Below are 18,336 nucleotides of genomic sequence, written 5' to 3' on the forward strand. Positions count from 1 at the left end.
ACAAGAATCGACTGGCATGTGATCATAACACTCAGCAGCAAGTCAAAATATACAATACATTCGGCAACATGTATTCCAGAGCCAAAACAGCCACCTCCAAATAAATCAGTATTTAAGTGAAATAGACACACCCCAGGATGCTGTCGTGGTGCAATGGTAAGGCCACTGAAGTTGTAATCCAGAGGTCAAGGGTTCGTTCTCCCAGCACGGTAGTTGAAACAATGGTCCAGCTTCCTCATTCCCCGGACCTCTTCATCCCAGCAGTGTTAAAAGGTATGCCACAGTTCGTTGATTGGGAGGTCGCATATGGTGTGGTAGAGCATATATACTGTCAGCTCTTCTTGGCCAGCATGGGAAGACGATGCCAAATGCCCTTTAGAGGAGCTCTGTACAGCTCTTTCTAGTGAAATCCTTTTTGCCAGCAGTGGCGTGACCAATTGATTGCAGGGCTGCACCTTTATATTTTATATATACAAGTGATGCATTGTTGGCTGAGTGCTCAAGTCACAACACGATTCAGATGTATTGTCCTGGTCGGGGATTATCATCCCACCACAGTGAAATGAAAATGCGTACCACTTTGAAGAATCTGCACAAGTGTTCATTGTAAACAGTGGAGCGGCTAGCCTATGACATGAGAATGTTGACTCGTTACTAGCTTAGGGCTAGTGCAGCCCCAAGACTCGCTTGAGCATGGGGGACACTGACTTGACACACGCATTAGCTGGATTTCAGATTTGCCTGGTTTAGATTAAACCCTAAACCTCAGAGAATGTACTGGGGGAAAGCACATTATGTGGACCAGAAATGGTGTTCCGAGTCTGGTTTTGGCTCTTTGCAGGCTGTGCCATTTCAAAGAAGCCCATGCTTTTACATCTGCGAGCGCCACAGTGTGGTTATCATTGTGTAGGCGATGGCCTCCACCTGGCTAAGTGGCAAGATAGCATCCTTTGCAATTCCGTACAGCATAATGACCTTGACATTAAAATTGCTCTTTTTTCCAAGAAAGACCTTTATGACTTCAAAGAAGTAAAGATAGATGAAGAATGCTCTTTTCAAAGATAAGTTGGCAGCAAAAAGAGACGAAAGAAAATGTGTGGGAACTAATTAAGTATCTTAAAATGTCAAACTACAAATGTAGCCAACTGTGCTGAGGTAAAGTTTAGTCTGCCTTCTAAATTGGAAAGTGGTTGGGATTCCACAAATGGGTTTTGGGTTCAAAGTTGAGGAAAAATAATGTTATTCTCATTAATATAAAAAAAACACTCAGAAGCATGAAGTTAAAAGCCACTGAAAGTGTTATATAATATCAAGGTACTCACTTTAGTAAGCACCTACCAATACCAGCACAACACACACACACACAACATGTAAAGGCCAGTACGATGCCCTCATCTCTCAGTTGCTGATAGTCACACAAAACAAAAACAGGTACTCACTTTAGGGTGGGTGGATCTGGAGGAGGCCCAGGTTATATTTAGATGAAAATGTACACTGCTATTGAGCATCATTGACAGGAATCGTATGAGGGGTTAATAGTATAGTAATGTGATGTGCTAACTTCTATTGCCACCGTTCTTCATAGTGCACACACACGTGTGGTGGTAGTATATTGTGTAACGAATACAATATATGCAAGGGACAGTCAACGCACTTTTAGAATGAAATGTGGTAATAAACGTCACACAAATATAATACCGAATATATTTGAATATGCATTCTTAACGGTGAGGCCTTTGTCCAGCAGTGGATTGACCATGGTTGATGGTGATTACATTTAATTTACAGCAATAATGACATATTAAGTGCATTGATGATAGGGTTTAAACATGGGCAGAGTTTGCGGGGGGGGGGGGGCAATCCCCCCCTCAAAGTGGACTCCTGTATTAATTTATTTTCAGCAGTTTACAATTAAGATTATAAACAATTTAATTATATGCACCCGCGATTCATGTGAGGGACAAAGTGACCCCCCCCGCCCACAAATATAGGAGTTAAACTCCGCCTATGGGTTTGAAATTTGTTTAATTATACGTGTGCGTGCATACTTTATAACCACATTGTTACAGCTTTTCGATGACCTTAGGTTATGCGTAAATTAAACATACTGATCTGTGGCCGTGTCCTTCCACAGCAGGGGGAACAATGCTTCCCCCATTCATTTAGCTCACACTCTCGTTAAATCTGTGGATTCTACACACGCGACGTGTAGTAGTGGCATTGATGGGCGCGATGCGCGATAACCACGCCTGTAGTACTGGTCCCGTGTCAACAGGAGGCAGAAGAAGGGCCGAACGAGATTGCCCGGATTAAGTCGGGCCGTTGGGCTCAGGTGACTCCCAGCGAGGCTGGTGAACGGACTCACCGGAGGTGCAGACCCCAGACCCCCAAGAGGGGGCTGGGGGGATGACGTCACACTCCAGGTCCCTCTCGAAGGTTCGAGAAGGAAGGCCTGGCTAGGGGCAGAGAGAGCTGGGACCCCGTTAGCCGGAAGACTGACACTAGAGCTGTTCCTCCAGTGTGTAGGGCATGCTAGCCCAGAGGACATACCTCCCCTAGAGTATCGGGTGGAAGGGGTCGTTACCCCTTTGTGTCAGGGACTGTTATCATATTGTTATAATAAACGTGTTGCCTCCAGAGAAGCCTCTCTCTCTCCATTTATACCCACTACACATGCACAACGTGCAGAACGAGTCCATTCCAACAAAGTATTTCTCAATAAGCGACCCTGTATGCATGAGGAGACTTTCCAAACGGCCTTAGTGAAAATGCTTTTTGTACAACAGCTTGCGTTTTAACTTCAACAGTTGGCACGCCTCTTTATTCAACTCTGCCAAGGGTGGGGAATGAACAGAATATTTACCCGGTCTCCGTAGGAAATGTCCAAGTCGACATCTGCGGAATCCTGCTGCAGTCTTCCGTGCTGGGAATAATGTAAAAATAGAACATTAACAAAAACACTAAATGCACGATAATTGATCAATTGAATGCCAGTGGTGGACATTTATACGTACAATTTATATATTTCCACACGATGGTGATGCGTATTATATGGAATACTCAACATGGGTTGTGCAGAATCTATATTTTAATGAAAAAATTCGAAGCAATGCTGTATGGGAGAAATTGAAATTTTGGGCATGATATGTTTGGGGAGAATCCAAAGCTTGGATTCATTACAAGTCCCAGAAATAAAACCAGCAACTGTGGGAGTCTCATCGCCATCTGCACAGAAACTATTAAACACCCTTTATAATGAAATGGGTTCTTTCTGCTGCTTGGAAGTGATACATATTAAATTTATATAGAAGATTGCCATAACTAGGTTTGACAGCACATTGCTACAAGTTGAGGGTATTTGCAAATACATATCTTGCCGATTCCACATGTGGTCAACATGAATTCTTCATGAAATAAAATGTCCGTTTCTTTTCCTCCGTATTACGTAAATATATACGCGCTGCGGGTACAAGGCTGCCTTTGTGTGGATCACATGAACTGTACATAGATTTGTGCCGTGTTTCGTTGGACTAGAACTTGCGGAACAAGACATCCGTCAAGTCCAGACACAACAACTGGTCTCCAAATGACTGTCTCTTTACATTAGCATCATACCATGACCACACATGGGTCTGCGGGGATGTTCTTTCCTTGTGCATTATGAAACCTACATGCAAAAGTGCGGCGAATATCAGATACAGTATTAATACCATATTGATGTGCCTCTGTAGGGTGGCAGTGTTAAAATGCCATGCTGACTCAGACGCTTGAACAAACAAAAATATGGCCTAAGTTGATGGTCAAGCCAAGAAAAACTAATTTTTTTATCGACTTGAAGCCAATAGCCGCAATAATTGTGAAATAGAAGCAAAACCCAGTCCCACGTTTAATTTGTTTGGTTTCCACAATTTAAATATGAATTCATGTTTGCATTTTGGCATCCTCTGGTCTAACACTGTTTAAGACTAATCTCTAAAGAAAGACTAAGCTCTAAAGAAAGACAATGCAAAAACTGCCAGAGCATGTTTTTTTTTTGCATATTCACCACAAGTATATGTGGTTGATGCATCAGTCCCAGCCATTGCAAAAGGTTTCAGTTTAGTGTTTTAATATCTTAACACCTTATATCGTAGGACAGTGTCGAACCTTAATACCATTGCACCACATGCAATTATATGGCCTTAGACTGCCACACACATCCATGATTTTTCACTAAATAAGGACAATGCAAAATTGAGTTAGTGGTTCTGTGAACACCAAACTTGACCACCTTCGTCTCCGTAGTACTAACTACTGTGTTGATACACCACACCAGGTTTTCTTTTTAGGCTGAGTCAACCTATGTTGAGGTGCAGATGCCAAGTATCACTAGAATTGCACGCGGCTAAGAATCAAACCATGGTCAAAGAAATGATTGTGCAGTGCACTACTTTTTCACAACTCCCTAAATGCACACACATGCGAACACATTGACAAAGATCCCCTGTGTAGTCGTGAGCAGACTGTTGGGGAAAGCACGATTAGCGAGCACCTACGAAGGTGAATACAGCACACGAGGGGGTGGGTGGCCAGCACTACGCCCGGCCAGCACTACGCCTGGCCACCTTTGTCTCTGAGTGCTGATGTTAACACGAGGTACTCATTTAAGGTGGTGTCAACCTATTTGGAAGCCCATGACCGGTTCAGATATTCGTCACTGATGTGAGTCATTAGGAGCAATTGAATGCAGATCGCCAGGTTTGTAGCCACCACTGCCCACACATGCAAACAAAAATCAAGATCTCCCTCATAGCCTTCGTAGACAATTGGGGCAAGGGATGTTAGCGAGCACCTATGGAGGCCGGAACGGCACACAAAGGGGTGAGTGGCCAGCACCATCTCCGGCTGCCTTTGTCTCCTAAGTGGTCATGTTTACCCATTGCACCAGGTACTTATTTGAGGCTGAGTCGACTTAGCGGAGGCCCAGGACCGGTTCAGATATTCGTCACTGGTGTTGGTCATGAGCGGGAATCAAACTCGGGCCACCAGGTTCATTGTGCACCCCCCCCCCCACACATGCAAAACACATACGGACACACACACAAAAAGATCCAGTCAAGCAGACGGAGCTCTATAACCATTATTTAACACGGGTCAAGTACAGTAGTGGAAAATGTACACTTGGCTGACTCTGAGCCATATGGTTACTGGAAATGCATATGCACACTGTTTCTGAAAACTGGCCTTTTCTTATGTAATCAGAAAAAAACACAAACAATTATAACTACCATATACGATTTACACATTGTAAAAGACAAGAACCTGAAGAATTATATTGATTTCAAATGTCCTAAATGTTGCGGATATGATAGATCTAGTGGTTATTTTCAGACCAATCCACTGTGTGTTGTTTTAATGGATCACGCTGTACGTGTGAAAATTACCTATCAACTAAGCTTCCTATATCTGTGAGACTTTGATTAACGAAGCCAAGGCCAGGGTTGAAGCCTGCAGCCTTTTAGGTAAAGCCCAGTGTCCAGGCAGGTCTAGGCCAGATATTCTAGGCTGAGGATTGTATTAAGCCATTGACAATAATTTCGAACGATAATTTGCAGTTCATGTAAAAAAAAAGATACAACAGTCGTATAAAATTCACCTTAATTTGAGGTACATTTCTTCAAGAAGGACACACTCACGTATTTTATGAAAGCTTTAGAAACCTGAATATTTTCTGAAAGTTATAATTCTGAGAAATCGCACATGACCAGTCTGAAATAGGACCCAATTCCTCAAAAGGCTTGCAGTGCAGCACCTGTGGCCAGATCAAGGTCAAGAAAGAGAGTTGAGAAAATGTCCTTGAGCCAACCTCGAGGCTGAGGTCTGGGCTCGAAGACCCAACACTGAGGTCACGTGTGGCCTAAATATAAACTTTCTCTGGGCCCCATCACAGGAATGTGGAATGTACACTACTATCTCAGGAATTAACATTGAGATGAGCCCTGCACAAAGCTTTCATAAGTACAGAAACACACTTTTACATACCATAGCATAGCCATATCCACTTAGGTCTGACTTGCAAAGATATAATATCTCAGTGTGCTATCTGCTGGTTTAATAAATTATAATGAAATAACTTTTTTTTTTTAAACAGATAATAAAACGAACAAAACACGATGCTGAAAATAAGCTCTGATTATTCTGATAGTTTCAAATCAGCATCGACAATAATGTGTGAAAAATATACCAAAAACATTCCACACGACACTTCATAACAAATCACTTAAGCCTTCACACAAGATCAACAGAAGGGAATCAGATGGTATCTTTTGTCTTTCAACTCCTGGTTGCCCTTCACGGTGGCAATTTCAGATAGAGGGCAAAGCAGGCATTTTAAGCGAGACACCGTGATGCAGAGATACTGATCATGTGTTTCTGCATTTGTGACCTAATCAAACCCGCAAAACCTAACCAACAATTAAGTTTGGAGGTGAATGCTAAATTCAAGTCCCTGTTGTCCCCTATAAATAGGCTGTCTAATACAATTCTGCGTGTATTATGTATTGAGTAATGGATTTATCTTTTCGTTGATAAATATATGTTCACATTCTTTAACAAGGATGCCACGATTGTGTGTTTGAGATAATACCCTTTTAATTGCGTGAATATATCAACTTTAAATGAGAAAAAAGTGTGTTTCTGCTTAACATTCCAAATGCTACGCTCTACGAAAATACTATAAATAATTTATAATTTAAAAGACATGCTTTATATTACAGCTAAAATAGATTAAGTGACTAGTGATGCAAGAAAAGTGCATGTTAAATGCAATATACATTTGGTTCATCAATGACCTATTACAATATATGGTTGGAACTTACACATATCGCTAACATTTACTTCTCCTGATTGTTTCGTGTAGATGCCTTAGGTTATCTCTACAAGGCTTCATCGTGTACAATTAAATTAATCGTCATCATTAGCCATGATCAATTCACTGCTGGAAGAGACCTCGCTAAGCAACAGTCCATTTAGGTCCTGGACATGAGCTCATGTTATTGCTCCATCCCTGTGGCGGTTATCCTTCCAGGTGAGTTTCCTCCTTCAGCTGCCACTCTATCATCAGTCCCAGCCATTGGGGCCATCATTCCTTCTCATAACGTGTCCCAAACCAAGCACACTTTCTTTCGGGTGCCCAAGTGGCAAGATGTTAACTACCTCGCCTGGCATAATGGAAGTCGTGGGTTTGATCCCAACCCTGACGCCTGCATATTTGGAGTTTGCATGTTCTCCCCGTGGTCGCGTGGATTTTTCTCTGGGTCCTTCCGTTTTCCCCTCCATATTTAGAAACATGCGTTTAGAGTATTTCGCTGCTATAAATGTCCACATGGTAAGCCACTTCGTTGAGCTATCACTTGTGACCAGGTCACTTATGAAAAAAGCTATATCGCTGTGTGCTTTACCTGGTGAAATATTATTATTGCTTTAAGTTTATAGTTTTACTTTCTATAACAGTCAACATGATTTCCCTAATTTGTATTTATTCTTTGGTCAATGTATTTGTGACTCCCCACGCATCTTTGTATACTTTTTAAAAGTTGTGTTCTATTTTCTTTGTGAGTGACCATCTTTGCGATCAATGTCATCACAGATAAAATGCACTAATTAAACACATTCTTTGTGAGGCACATTGCTTTGGTGCTTTTGATTTTCCAAAAGCACTCGATGTCGTTTGTACTTGCTCACCTCGATATTTCATCACTTTGATCACAACCCGACTTTAGCAATTTGACTTGTAAATACAAACTCTATCGTCGCCTCCTGTCCCAAGCAATCATATAACCTTGCTCAAATAATAAAACATATGAACTCTTACCTGCTACAGCTTTGACAGAGCTGTTCGTTGCTGGCTGATTGACAATTTAGGTATTTGGGCTTATGCCCAGCAAATCTATATATATACTGCATAGTATTTTCATCCTGTGTCTCTCAAAAAAATATCTTATTTAGTTTAGCAAACTTAGTGTACACAACATTTGTTTTGCTTGTATTTATCTTGAGCCCAGCGTTTCAGCCTCCTTTAGTAGCTTCTTCAAACAAATCCCGGAGTTAATTTAAATTTGTTGTCTTAATGACTATGTTATCAGCAGATTTATAATTGTGAATATTTGATCCATATATGTAAATGCCTTGGTATTCTATAATCCAATTTGTGGAAAATAGTTTCTGTTACCGTCAAATGCATTGTTACTTTTGCTATTTAATCTCTGCGTAGTCGTTTTACCACTATACACAGTATTTTTAAAAAAATAAAAATCATATATACCCCAATGATTACAATTTTAAACACGCATACACAATATATAGTACCATTAAATGACAATGGATAATCACATGCGTCAATGACCCCTAGGTGCGTGTCGTCATTTATGGACGCCCTCCCCCCCTGAGTTCAATTCCCGGCCAGGGAAAATGCCAATGGCACCTGTTTTGAGCCTCCCAAGGGGCGACTCACTCAGCCTTACGTGGTTTCAAGTGCAACGTGTACACATCATTGTTGCACATTTGCTATCCAGCGCTTTGAAGGCAATGGTTGGTGGATCATCATGGGATATGATTTGAAGTAGATTGGACGACCAGGCATTTGGCAGATAATCATTAGTTACAGCAGCGTCTTGATTATTATAATGATATCATCACCTGCGATGAGCACGTTAGGCGACGTACGGTGCGAAAAAATGTACGTTCAAATTAAACATTCAATTTTCTTAGGTTTTTTCGGTAAAGTCACGTACCGAAAAAACCTAAGAATATGATTCCTTGCAGTCACGAAAGCTTCAAATCTAGAGTTAAACATTCAAATTCCCCACAATTACTGTCATCATCACCAACGCAATCACTATCATCACCAACATTGATTTTAATTCACGCTAACCCATCGTTGTGCACCTTAGTGGAGAGCAAAGCAAACTACTCACACGCATTAGCGCGAGTGTTTGTGTGTGGCTGGGCGTGGTGTTGGCCACCCACCCCTCTCGTGTGCCGTGCCAGTTCTTCATCAGTGCTCGCTCACGGCACTTGCCACAACAGTCTGTTCAACCTATACGGGTGCTCTCCGTCTTTGTGTGGGAGCGCTCAGCGCTACGCTGCGCTACGAACCCCTGCTCATGGCCAACACCAGTTATGGTTATCTGAACCATCAGTGGCCCTCCCCTAGGTCGATTCAGCCTCAAATGAGTAGTAAACATCACCGCTGCGGGAGACAAAGGGGGCCGGGCGTGGTGCTGGCCACCAAACACCTTTCGTGTGCCGTGCTGGCCTTCATTAGGTGCTCGCTAACAGCACTTGCCCCCAACAGTCTGTTTGGGCTGTACGTGGAGGGGGGTGGGGGGTGATCTTTGTCGTGCTCGTGTGCGAGACGGGTGAAGCCTGATCCGTCACGGCAGTCTGACAGCAGGGTGAGCGTGCTGGCGTCGGCGCGCACACGACCCCAATTCCCATCGGCACCCTCCCCCCCAGCTATTGCCTGGCCGGTGGGATCTTTTGTGCGTAATGGGGGGGGGGGGGGGCTCTGCCCACTCTGCCCAGCGAATATGGGTTTAGCAAACAAAAAAACCTTCACGTGCATTTGGAACCAATCGCTTTTGGGGAATATCCAGCCAGTGCCGGAAGTCGGCAAAACGACTTCAAACCAATTCAGGAGGTCGCTTCTGAAACAAAACAAGCTAATACCTCACTGCGCTTTGCCTCGTAGCATATGGATGGTTTAGTTGCACATGCATGTTTTTGGATGATCTATTTACCTTTCTTGTCCTTTACATTCCTATCATGTTTTTTATTGTTTGTTGTAACGTTCTTGCCCGCCCCTACTGGACATCGTGAAAAAGAGCTTTACAGCTCATCGGATTCGTCCAGTATAAATACATATTCTGAAATTCTGACAAGCCGTCATCATTCTGCTGTCACCTGATTAATAGCGTCAGGCTAGCGATGCATTATTGGGAAGTCAACAAATGTTCTATGGAGAGACTGGTCACAACCATAGGAATGTGTAGTTTCGACCCACTGGCTCTGAAGAAGAACACCACCTAATGCTTTTCTTAGAATCAGCCAACACCGATTTGTTCAAATGCTGTGCGTGTAAGCTCTTCGATTACAAAAAAGTATTCCACGGCAATGGTCGCGTGTATGCATACCACGTCTCACGGCTTTTCGCAGCATCGGCTATGCATGTTACAAGACAAAGGCAGGTTACAACGGTGAGAGGGAGAATGGAAAGCGCATGACTTGTAACTGATGACTCAGCACGCACGCGCACACGCACACACGTTACCAGTTCTCCCCGAGTCCCTCTAGGGCCAAGTGGGCCCTGTTATGTCTTTTATTACTGCCACTAATCAGGCATTGTTCCCCGCAGGCTGTGTGTAACACCGAGCGATGCCTGCACATGATCAGTTTGCGGTTTAAACCGCACAGGTGATCAATTGAGACGCAGTGTGGTGAACGTGTGTGATGGAGAATTATAAAACAGCTACCTAACACATTGCTGCAGGAGTGTAGCACACGTTAGAGTTGATATTACAAATGCATCTTTCACGATGTTTGTGCTTTTCGTTCATAGCGTTTACCTTTAGCGGTACGGCACAACGCCCATGAATGGACTCTACCGCGTTGTGAAGCGATACAATCCTCTAGATAAGGGACTTGACGTATTGATTGGCATGCAGTCAAGCAGTCCCACTTGCAAGTGTAGCGACATTTATGTCACGTGGAAGATCATAAATTCTCAAGACAACGGGATCTCCATCGTTCAGACCAGAGCGAAGTGGTAATCCGGTATTGCCTGGCAACGACCGTTACTGCCATCAGTAATGTGCTGGTAACGACCATCGCCAAGCAACCGGGCCAATAACGTGAAATTGCCGCTTTATGATCGGTGTGGCCAACGGGATTCCAGGTTGGCTAATTTCGCCTGCCCGGAGTTTTCCGTGCACATGTTCGGAAACGTTGCGCGTGCGCGCGTGTGCGCGCGTGTGTTTGTGCGGGCGTAAATGCGGCTTCGAGTGGGCTGGGGATGACGGGTGAAGGAGGAGAGAAGGAGTGGGCGAGTGGATGTGGGTGTTTGGGTGAGTGGATGTGGGTAGTGGGGGAGAAGATGCGGGCCTGCGTAGAGGGGGAAGATGGAAGCTTTGGTGCTCAGGCTAATGGGGCACACCGTGACGGCATTGCCTGGGAGTGGCAGGCAATCAATCGTTCAGCCGCATTGAGGATCTCTGCTTTTCAGTCATTGGATGATTTTAAAATAATGCATGCTGGCGTCGGTGGGAGCAAAGACCTGAACATTTTTGACACTGAGTGAGCTTACGGTTTCATTATTCCTTTGATATTTTTTTGGATTTTCCCTATCTGCAGCTTGTGTTAAATAGCAACATTACATTTGTATATGTGGACATAAAAAAGAGTAATGTTCTTCCACTTTGTATTGATTTTGATTGGGATGCTGGCGTCAGGCGCGTGTGTGTGGGGGGAGCGGTGGTGTAGCGGTTAGCGCGCTGCGCTACGAACCCAGCGACCCGAGTTCGATTCCCGCTCACGGCCAACACCCAGTGACGATTATATCTGGGCCGGTCCTGGGCCTGCCCGAAGCCGACTCAGTCTCAAATGAGTTCCTGGTGTGATGGGCAAACATCGCTACTAGGGAGACGTAGGTGGTCTGGCGTGGTGCTGGCCACCCATCCCCTCCGTGTGCTGTGCCGGCCTTCATAGTTGATCGCTACCAACACTTGCCAAAACAGTCTGTTAAGGTTATACGGGGGATCTTTTTTTAATTTTTGGAGCAGTAGTGCAGTAGTTAGCACTCTGCGCTATGATCCATGCGACCCGTGTTCGATTCCCACTCATGACCAACACTGGTGACGATTATATCTGGACCGGTCCTGGGCCTCCCCTAGGTCAACCGAGTATTAAAATGGGTACCTGGCACACTTTGTAGTAAACATCAGCACTGGACGTGGTTCTGGCCACCCACCCGCTTTCGTGCATGTGTGGCCCTTCACAAATGACAGCGCTTGGCCCAACAGTCTTTTAAAGGCTATACTGGGATTGTTGTCTTGTGTTAAAAAGTGCCTTGGTTAGCACATTGATTCCTCCACATGGCCAACATCAGCGAACTCAGATTCAGCCTTAAATGTGTGGTACAGTTTGGCGCCAGGTATCATAGAGTGCGGTCGAGTTGCTACAGTTCTCCGTGGTGATTACAATGTATTTTAAAACAATGGCGCTATGCCTCTCTGAATGAAATTAACGCTGAGCTGCTTTCCGAGATTCGGCAGTGAACGGGACCCAACCTTCAACTTGCAGACGTCTCGTAACGGGTTAATCGGTGCTCCCTAATTGGACTTGGCTTAACAGTCTGTCAAAGGCGAGACAGGGGATCTTTGTATATGCATGTACGTGTGCACATACACTAGCGAGTCCGAGGAATACCAGCTGCCAAACTGCTCGGGGCAGCCTTAGCCAACCAACACTCCTGCCCTAAAACAGGTATGATCCACCCTTGGGAAGCCATGGAATCCAATCGAAGACCTCTTTGGCAACTGCCCAAGTAAATCGAACGTCAGACACGTTAAAACTGCAAAGCCAATAGACTTGTATATGGTGATAGCCAAGAACCGTCCAACATTTATAGCTTAAACCGGGCATAGCATTACAAACTCTTCCAAGCAGGAAAATCACTTTAGCACTCAGCTCAAGAAACGAGTCTTCTATAAATTCTCACGTGATATTTTAACACCGAATGTTGGTGTTCTACACCTCGCTGCAATGTTGCGAAAAAGGTCACCCACACAAAAGCCATTACAGGGAAAGGGGCCGTCCATAAATGACGTCACACGATTTTTGACGATTTTTGACCACCCCCTTTCGTCACACGACGTCACAAAAAGTCAGACCCCCCTCAAATATGACGTCACAAAGGTCTGTCCCCCCCCCCAAAAAAAACATAAAACATGCTTCAAATCGCTTTAAACTATTGTCATTGTAGTGCGTATTTAATGTGGCACTGATGTTGTAGGAGAAAACATTGATTAAAAAGTGTATTTAATTAAGTAGAACGTGTTATCTATATTTATTTAAAGTTGCGCATTTTGATGTGACGTCAAATTTCTCAACCCCCCCCCCCCCTTCGTCACACATCGTCACAAATGTCTGACCCCCCCCCCCCCTAGGTGTGTGACGTCATTTATGGACGGCCCCAAATGGCTTTGCTGTGTAGTCATTCCTATCCTACAGCATGTTCGGTCTGAAGAGGGGGCTTAATCAATGGGTTAAAACATACATCAGGTAAATGGTCAACACCTCTATCATTCTCGGTCCAAGCCTTGGTAACTAAGATGTATAAGAGGGGTTGAATACACAGTGACGGGATAGCGTATGCCAAGTTATTACTGATGCCTGGTAAAAAAAAAAAATGTGTACACAAATTGGAAGTCGCTCATTACGTGTAAGTCCTTTCCATATTTTAAGTCAAGTATTGAAATTTTATTGACAACAATATCCCACAGGGCCAAATGGCACTTTTTGGGGCCGCATGTCAAAACCGACTGCATTGTTGGCTGTGTAGCTTACTCGTATGATTCGTTCACCATGGGTAATGCAATGGGGAAAACATCTATATTTAATCAAATAACGTTGCTGAATGGCCTTCTGTCAATGAGAACTGCAAATCTCATCCAGTTGTCCTTTACAAAGTTGGTATGTCACTGAGCTGAGGATGGCTCTCTTGCAGATGTCATTATGCCTAACCTTTGCTGATTATCATCTCACTCACCGCATCCCAACGCACACAAATTTGAATGAAAACTAAAATCTAGGTACATTTTTGGTCACAGAAACATTATTGCAAAATTCCTGTCAATTGTTGGTGATAAAGGTAATATGCATTTGATGGTGGCTTATTCGATAAACAGTGGTTGCAATAAAAAAAATTGATCATAACTTGCGAGTCATAGGCACAATTGATCCTGGATGTCATTTGAGGAAAAGTGAAATAAATTAGCAATGCCTCGTGTGGATAAGAAACAAGCAAATAAGTGGACAGCAGCGCTATTTTATGTGGCGGTCTTTTCTTGAGTTGCTTTAGGTCACAACCAATAAACAGGTGGAAGCGTCTCGTGCAGCAACTTAACCTCCACATTGTTCCATAAATGGGCAGCTGGCAATAGAATGGGAGGCCGTTATTCTTGAAGACCAGAAATGTAGCATGTGCATTGCTTGAGGAAGACAGGTGACAAGTCAATGACTCACCCGGTAGCTGTGATGTCCTTGCGGACAGCTACAATTAGCGTCCTTCCGTTGCAGGTCAAACTTGGAGCCTCCCTCGGCTTGATCCATTAGGTAAGCAGAGTTCGAATCTTGCTGTGCGGAGTAACACTTGCAGAATAGAGACGGGGAGGAAGCATTAATGTCATTGCTGTGTAAAGTAGGCACGGAGAAATACCCTGCTTCTGCTTTATACAAATTATAACCGCTATCACTGGCGTTCACACGTTCATACATTCGCTGATCAAACATGTGGAAATAATTGCCTCATATGTTTATGTAACAGGAAACCCTCCTTGATCAGTAGAGGTCTTCCATACCCAATGTGTAATCATGGCTGTATGTGGGTACGTATGTATGTATGTAATGTGCAAATAATACTAATATTGTATTTTCTGAAAGGATATGATAATCATTCTTTAAACCAAATAGGTCAAGGTCAATATTGACCCCTGGATAACGTACATCACAACATGTGTACTGCATTGATATACTTTGCTGAAGCGGCATGATTAGTTAATTAGTATTTGCTGTGTGTGTGGGTGTGTACATGTACCGGTATGTTAAGGCTATATGTGGGATATTTGTCTTTGTATGCGTACTCGGCAGTATTACACCTACAGAACGCATTAAAGTTAGGTCAGCTAGCAACACCATTATATTAATATTCCATCAATGATCCCTGGTGGTCTAAGGCCACAAATCTTGTGGTCAATATTGTATTCCACTTTTATTTAAAATGTTCTTCTGAGATGCACAAAAGAGATGAGCCAACTCATTTGAAATGCATTACTGCCCAAACCCATGCCAGCGCTGCCAATAAAAAAAGCATCAGATCAGATCATTGTTCCAGGCAATGTTGGTTATTTTATAGACACCAGCCTCCATCCATCATTTAATTAATACTTATTTAATTCTACGCTTGGAAGTTATGATAAAGTAGCCAATTTATTTTAGTTCAGTTTATGTGGCAAATGTGGCACTGGAGGGAGAGTATTTGACTCGCAAATGGACAGTTGTGAGTTTAAATCCCAGGGAGGGCCCACTCAGCCCATCATTCCTCCACGGTCGATACCGGTGCTTAATTTCTACCAGAGCTGTACTGGGAGTTATTTTGACACGGCACATCTATCTCGCCTTTACATTGTCCTCATGATGCTGCATTCAATTGTATAAATCTGGTCATAGGATTACAGGAACATACGGCACTATAATATAAGATTACAGTATTATGGTTGGGTATACCTCGTGCAAATAGTGGTAGGGCCTTAACCTTATAATCCCTACTCCAAGCCAGCTTGCCAGTGTTCCAGAAAACATCGAGTAATAAATTAAGCCCTGGTCCATACAGTGAGTGCCACTTTGTGGAAAGTTAACAGTGGTTGCCCTGTGCGAAGACACATTCCCACCTTTGCCCAAGGGCGACTAATTCAGATGAGTGCTGCCCCATTTGCTAATTGCAGCGAAAAAAGACACTTTGACCCGTTGACTTATTATTTTTTGGTGGGGATGGATTTTCATTAGTTTTGGAAGTCCATTATTAAGACAGGTTGTAACGGGCAAGTTCCCCGAGCATTGTGGAGGCATTAGCGAATGGGACATGCTGTCACGTGCGTACCTGAAATCCCGGGATGTCGCAGCAGCTCTCCAGTTCGGCGTGCCTGGAGTCGCAGTATATGGCGAGTTTAAGGATGTCAACCTGTGCACAAATATAACAGCACAAAAATCCATTCTCGTTCAAACATGAACGGAAATCACAGATTTACGATGCATCATTAATCCTTCAACAGCTGAATTTAGATTTTCTGTTGATGATAGTGACAATGGAATATCTGACTTGGTCCCATCAAAGTTACGAACACATTTTGTTCGGGGGGCCACTCTGAGCATAACGGATTCGCATTGCTCGTGGCACATGCCTGTAATCCAGTGCTGCAGAAGCAGCGAGGGCTGGTGGATCACAAAAAAAATGTTGTGATACTCGTATCCAATGTGCATTGAGGTGTCATACCCTGGCTTGCTAGGAGAAGGTAGTACATTAAAATAGTGCACTCCACCTGCTCCATCTGTATGGGAAAGAGTGTTCCCCCTTCACACACGTGACTTTTCTACGGATGCTCAGATTTCCTCCCACGTGTAAACATTCATTAATTGTCCAATAACAGCTTAATACAAAGAGGACCACAGAGCTTAGGCAATTGTTGGTGTGGCTCATTGCATGCCTCTGGGTCATTCTCTCTCTACAAAAGTGTGTGAATATTGTGTGATGATGATGGTGTTATTGTCAGTGTTATTGATGTCAGTCTTGTTGCTGTTGATGTTCTCAGTGGTATCGGTGTTGGCGGTGTTGTTGCCATCGGTAGTAGTAGCACATGCAGTATGGCAACCCTGCACTCACTTCTGCTGACGCATCGCTGTTAACAGAGCTCCCAAGCAGCGTCAAGCCATCCATGGCAATGTCCTCCTTCGGCTCCGTGGCCCGGGTGACGCCGGGTTGGCAGTCCACGTGCAGAGAGGTCCGAGTTGGCTCCACGTGCAGCTCCAGACGATGCCAGCGCTGGTCAAAGAGCTGGCCCACCAAGGGACCTTTGAAGACGGCTCCGACGCGGTCACGCTGGCGGCCCAGTGCTGAGAATTCCAAAGTCTTCGCCTCGCCATCAAGTCGTAAGGACACCTTGCGGAAACAGTAGCAACAATCGTATTGATTAATTGCAAGTTCAGCGCTCAGTCTACCACCAGGCTGTTTGTTTTATCTCATTAATACCATATTCACCCACCACACTGCAGGTCAAAAAGTGTATATTTTCGTCTCTTTATTCACATTGCTCCACTTTGGAATTTCCTCCTCTCCTCTCATTATACCATTTCTCGATTCAAGAAACACATTGATTCTTATCTATGACATCTTCACACGTGCTGTCTATTGCTGGCGGCTGGGGATTTGGTCCTGACAGATCCTGGTGGTGCTCTGGTCAGAGGGCCTGATTCACAATGACTGAGTCATGAGTTCTAATTTAGAGTCAATAAAACGTAACTCAAATTGTTTTGGGAAGCCACCAGTGGTTGTGTAGCTTTACACTACTGTCTCGAGACAACTGAAGACAATGTGTTCTGCCCAGTGCCCAGTTGAGCATGGGAAAGCACTCTGACGTTTGCTTCGTGATATATTCTCAAGCCTGTCTGAGGGTTCGCTGTTGAGGAAGGGAAAATATTACCAGTGGCTCTATGACTGCATAATGATAAATAATTCACAAACAGTACATAATAGAGGATGAGCTAAAACAGTAAGCTTGAAGTCCAACATTTTCCACAACGCATCATTATAGTTTTAAATAGCTTTGTGGCTCATCACTCATAAATGGGGGAATGCATTTGTTGTGTTCAAGCCAGAAAATCTGTGTATTGTAATTAATGAGTGCATTATTTTGATTGAAGAGCCGGGGTAAGGGAACGAGAAGATGGAGGGCCAACAGCTTATTGCAGGGATTTTCATTCACAAGGTTGGTGAGTTGTCTGGGCATGGCTGGGTTTGCCTCTAGAACAGGTAAGTATTGTACAGGCTGGTCCAGATGTCTTGTGACCCCCCAAATAATTGACCCCTAACTTTGTTTTTCTTTTGCACGTCAGCTTTCGCGACCAATATTATTCATAATAAAGGTTCTTGGGTTAGATCGCGTAAATATAAATGTTTCGTAACCCTCCACCACCCGACACAGCGGGTAAGGTTTGTCACGTAAATAACGCGCCAATTAGTTACTACTTCAGCCCACTGGTGTGAGATTTATAAGGGCACGGGGTGACCAATACGGTCTGAATTGGTCTGTAATAAGGTAGGCACCGATAAGGGGTTGACAGGTATGCATTTTAGAGAATTAAATGGGGGTCACAAGACATCTCCCCCCTGTATATCAAACATCTAAATTCTTTAGCACATTTGTATGTATGTATGTTGAACGTCTTTCGCACCGTGCGTAGCCAACCGCGCTAATAAGATGTGCAGAAGTAAAATATTAATTAATGTATCTAAAATATAAAAACCTC

The 18,336-nt window shown here is 43.8% G+C and overlaps 1 protein-coding gene across 4 annotated transcripts in view; it reads right to left on the reverse strand.

Annotated features, from left to right (window-relative positions):
- Positions 1 to 18,336, reverse strand: part of LOC144722331 (uncharacterized) — a 156,873-nt gene that overhangs the window by 106,359 nt on the left and 32,178 nt on the right. For all 4 annotated transcript variants that reach the window (XM_078600504.1, XM_078600505.1, XM_078600506.1 and 1 more), the window contains exons 7-10: positions 16,694 to 16,969; positions 15,914 to 15,994; positions 14,281 to 14,406; positions 2,864 to 2,923 (exon numbers count right to left, since the gene is read on the reverse strand). In XM_078600504.1, coding sequence (XP_078456630.1) covers positions 2,864 to 2,923; positions 14,281 to 14,406; positions 15,914 to 15,994; positions 16,694 to 16,969 — 543 coding nt within the window. The remainder of the gene's footprint in view (positions 1 to 2,863; positions 2,924 to 14,280; positions 14,407 to 15,913; positions 15,995 to 16,693; positions 16,970 to 18,336) is intronic.

The sequence above is a fragment of the Lampetra planeri genome, chromosome 14 (genome assembly GCF_965212315.1).
Source record: "Lampetra planeri chromosome 14, kcLamPlan1.2.h2, whole genome shotgun sequence".
NCBI lineage: Eukaryota > Metazoa > Chordata > Hyperoartia > Petromyzontiformes > Petromyzontidae > Lampetra > Lampetra planeri.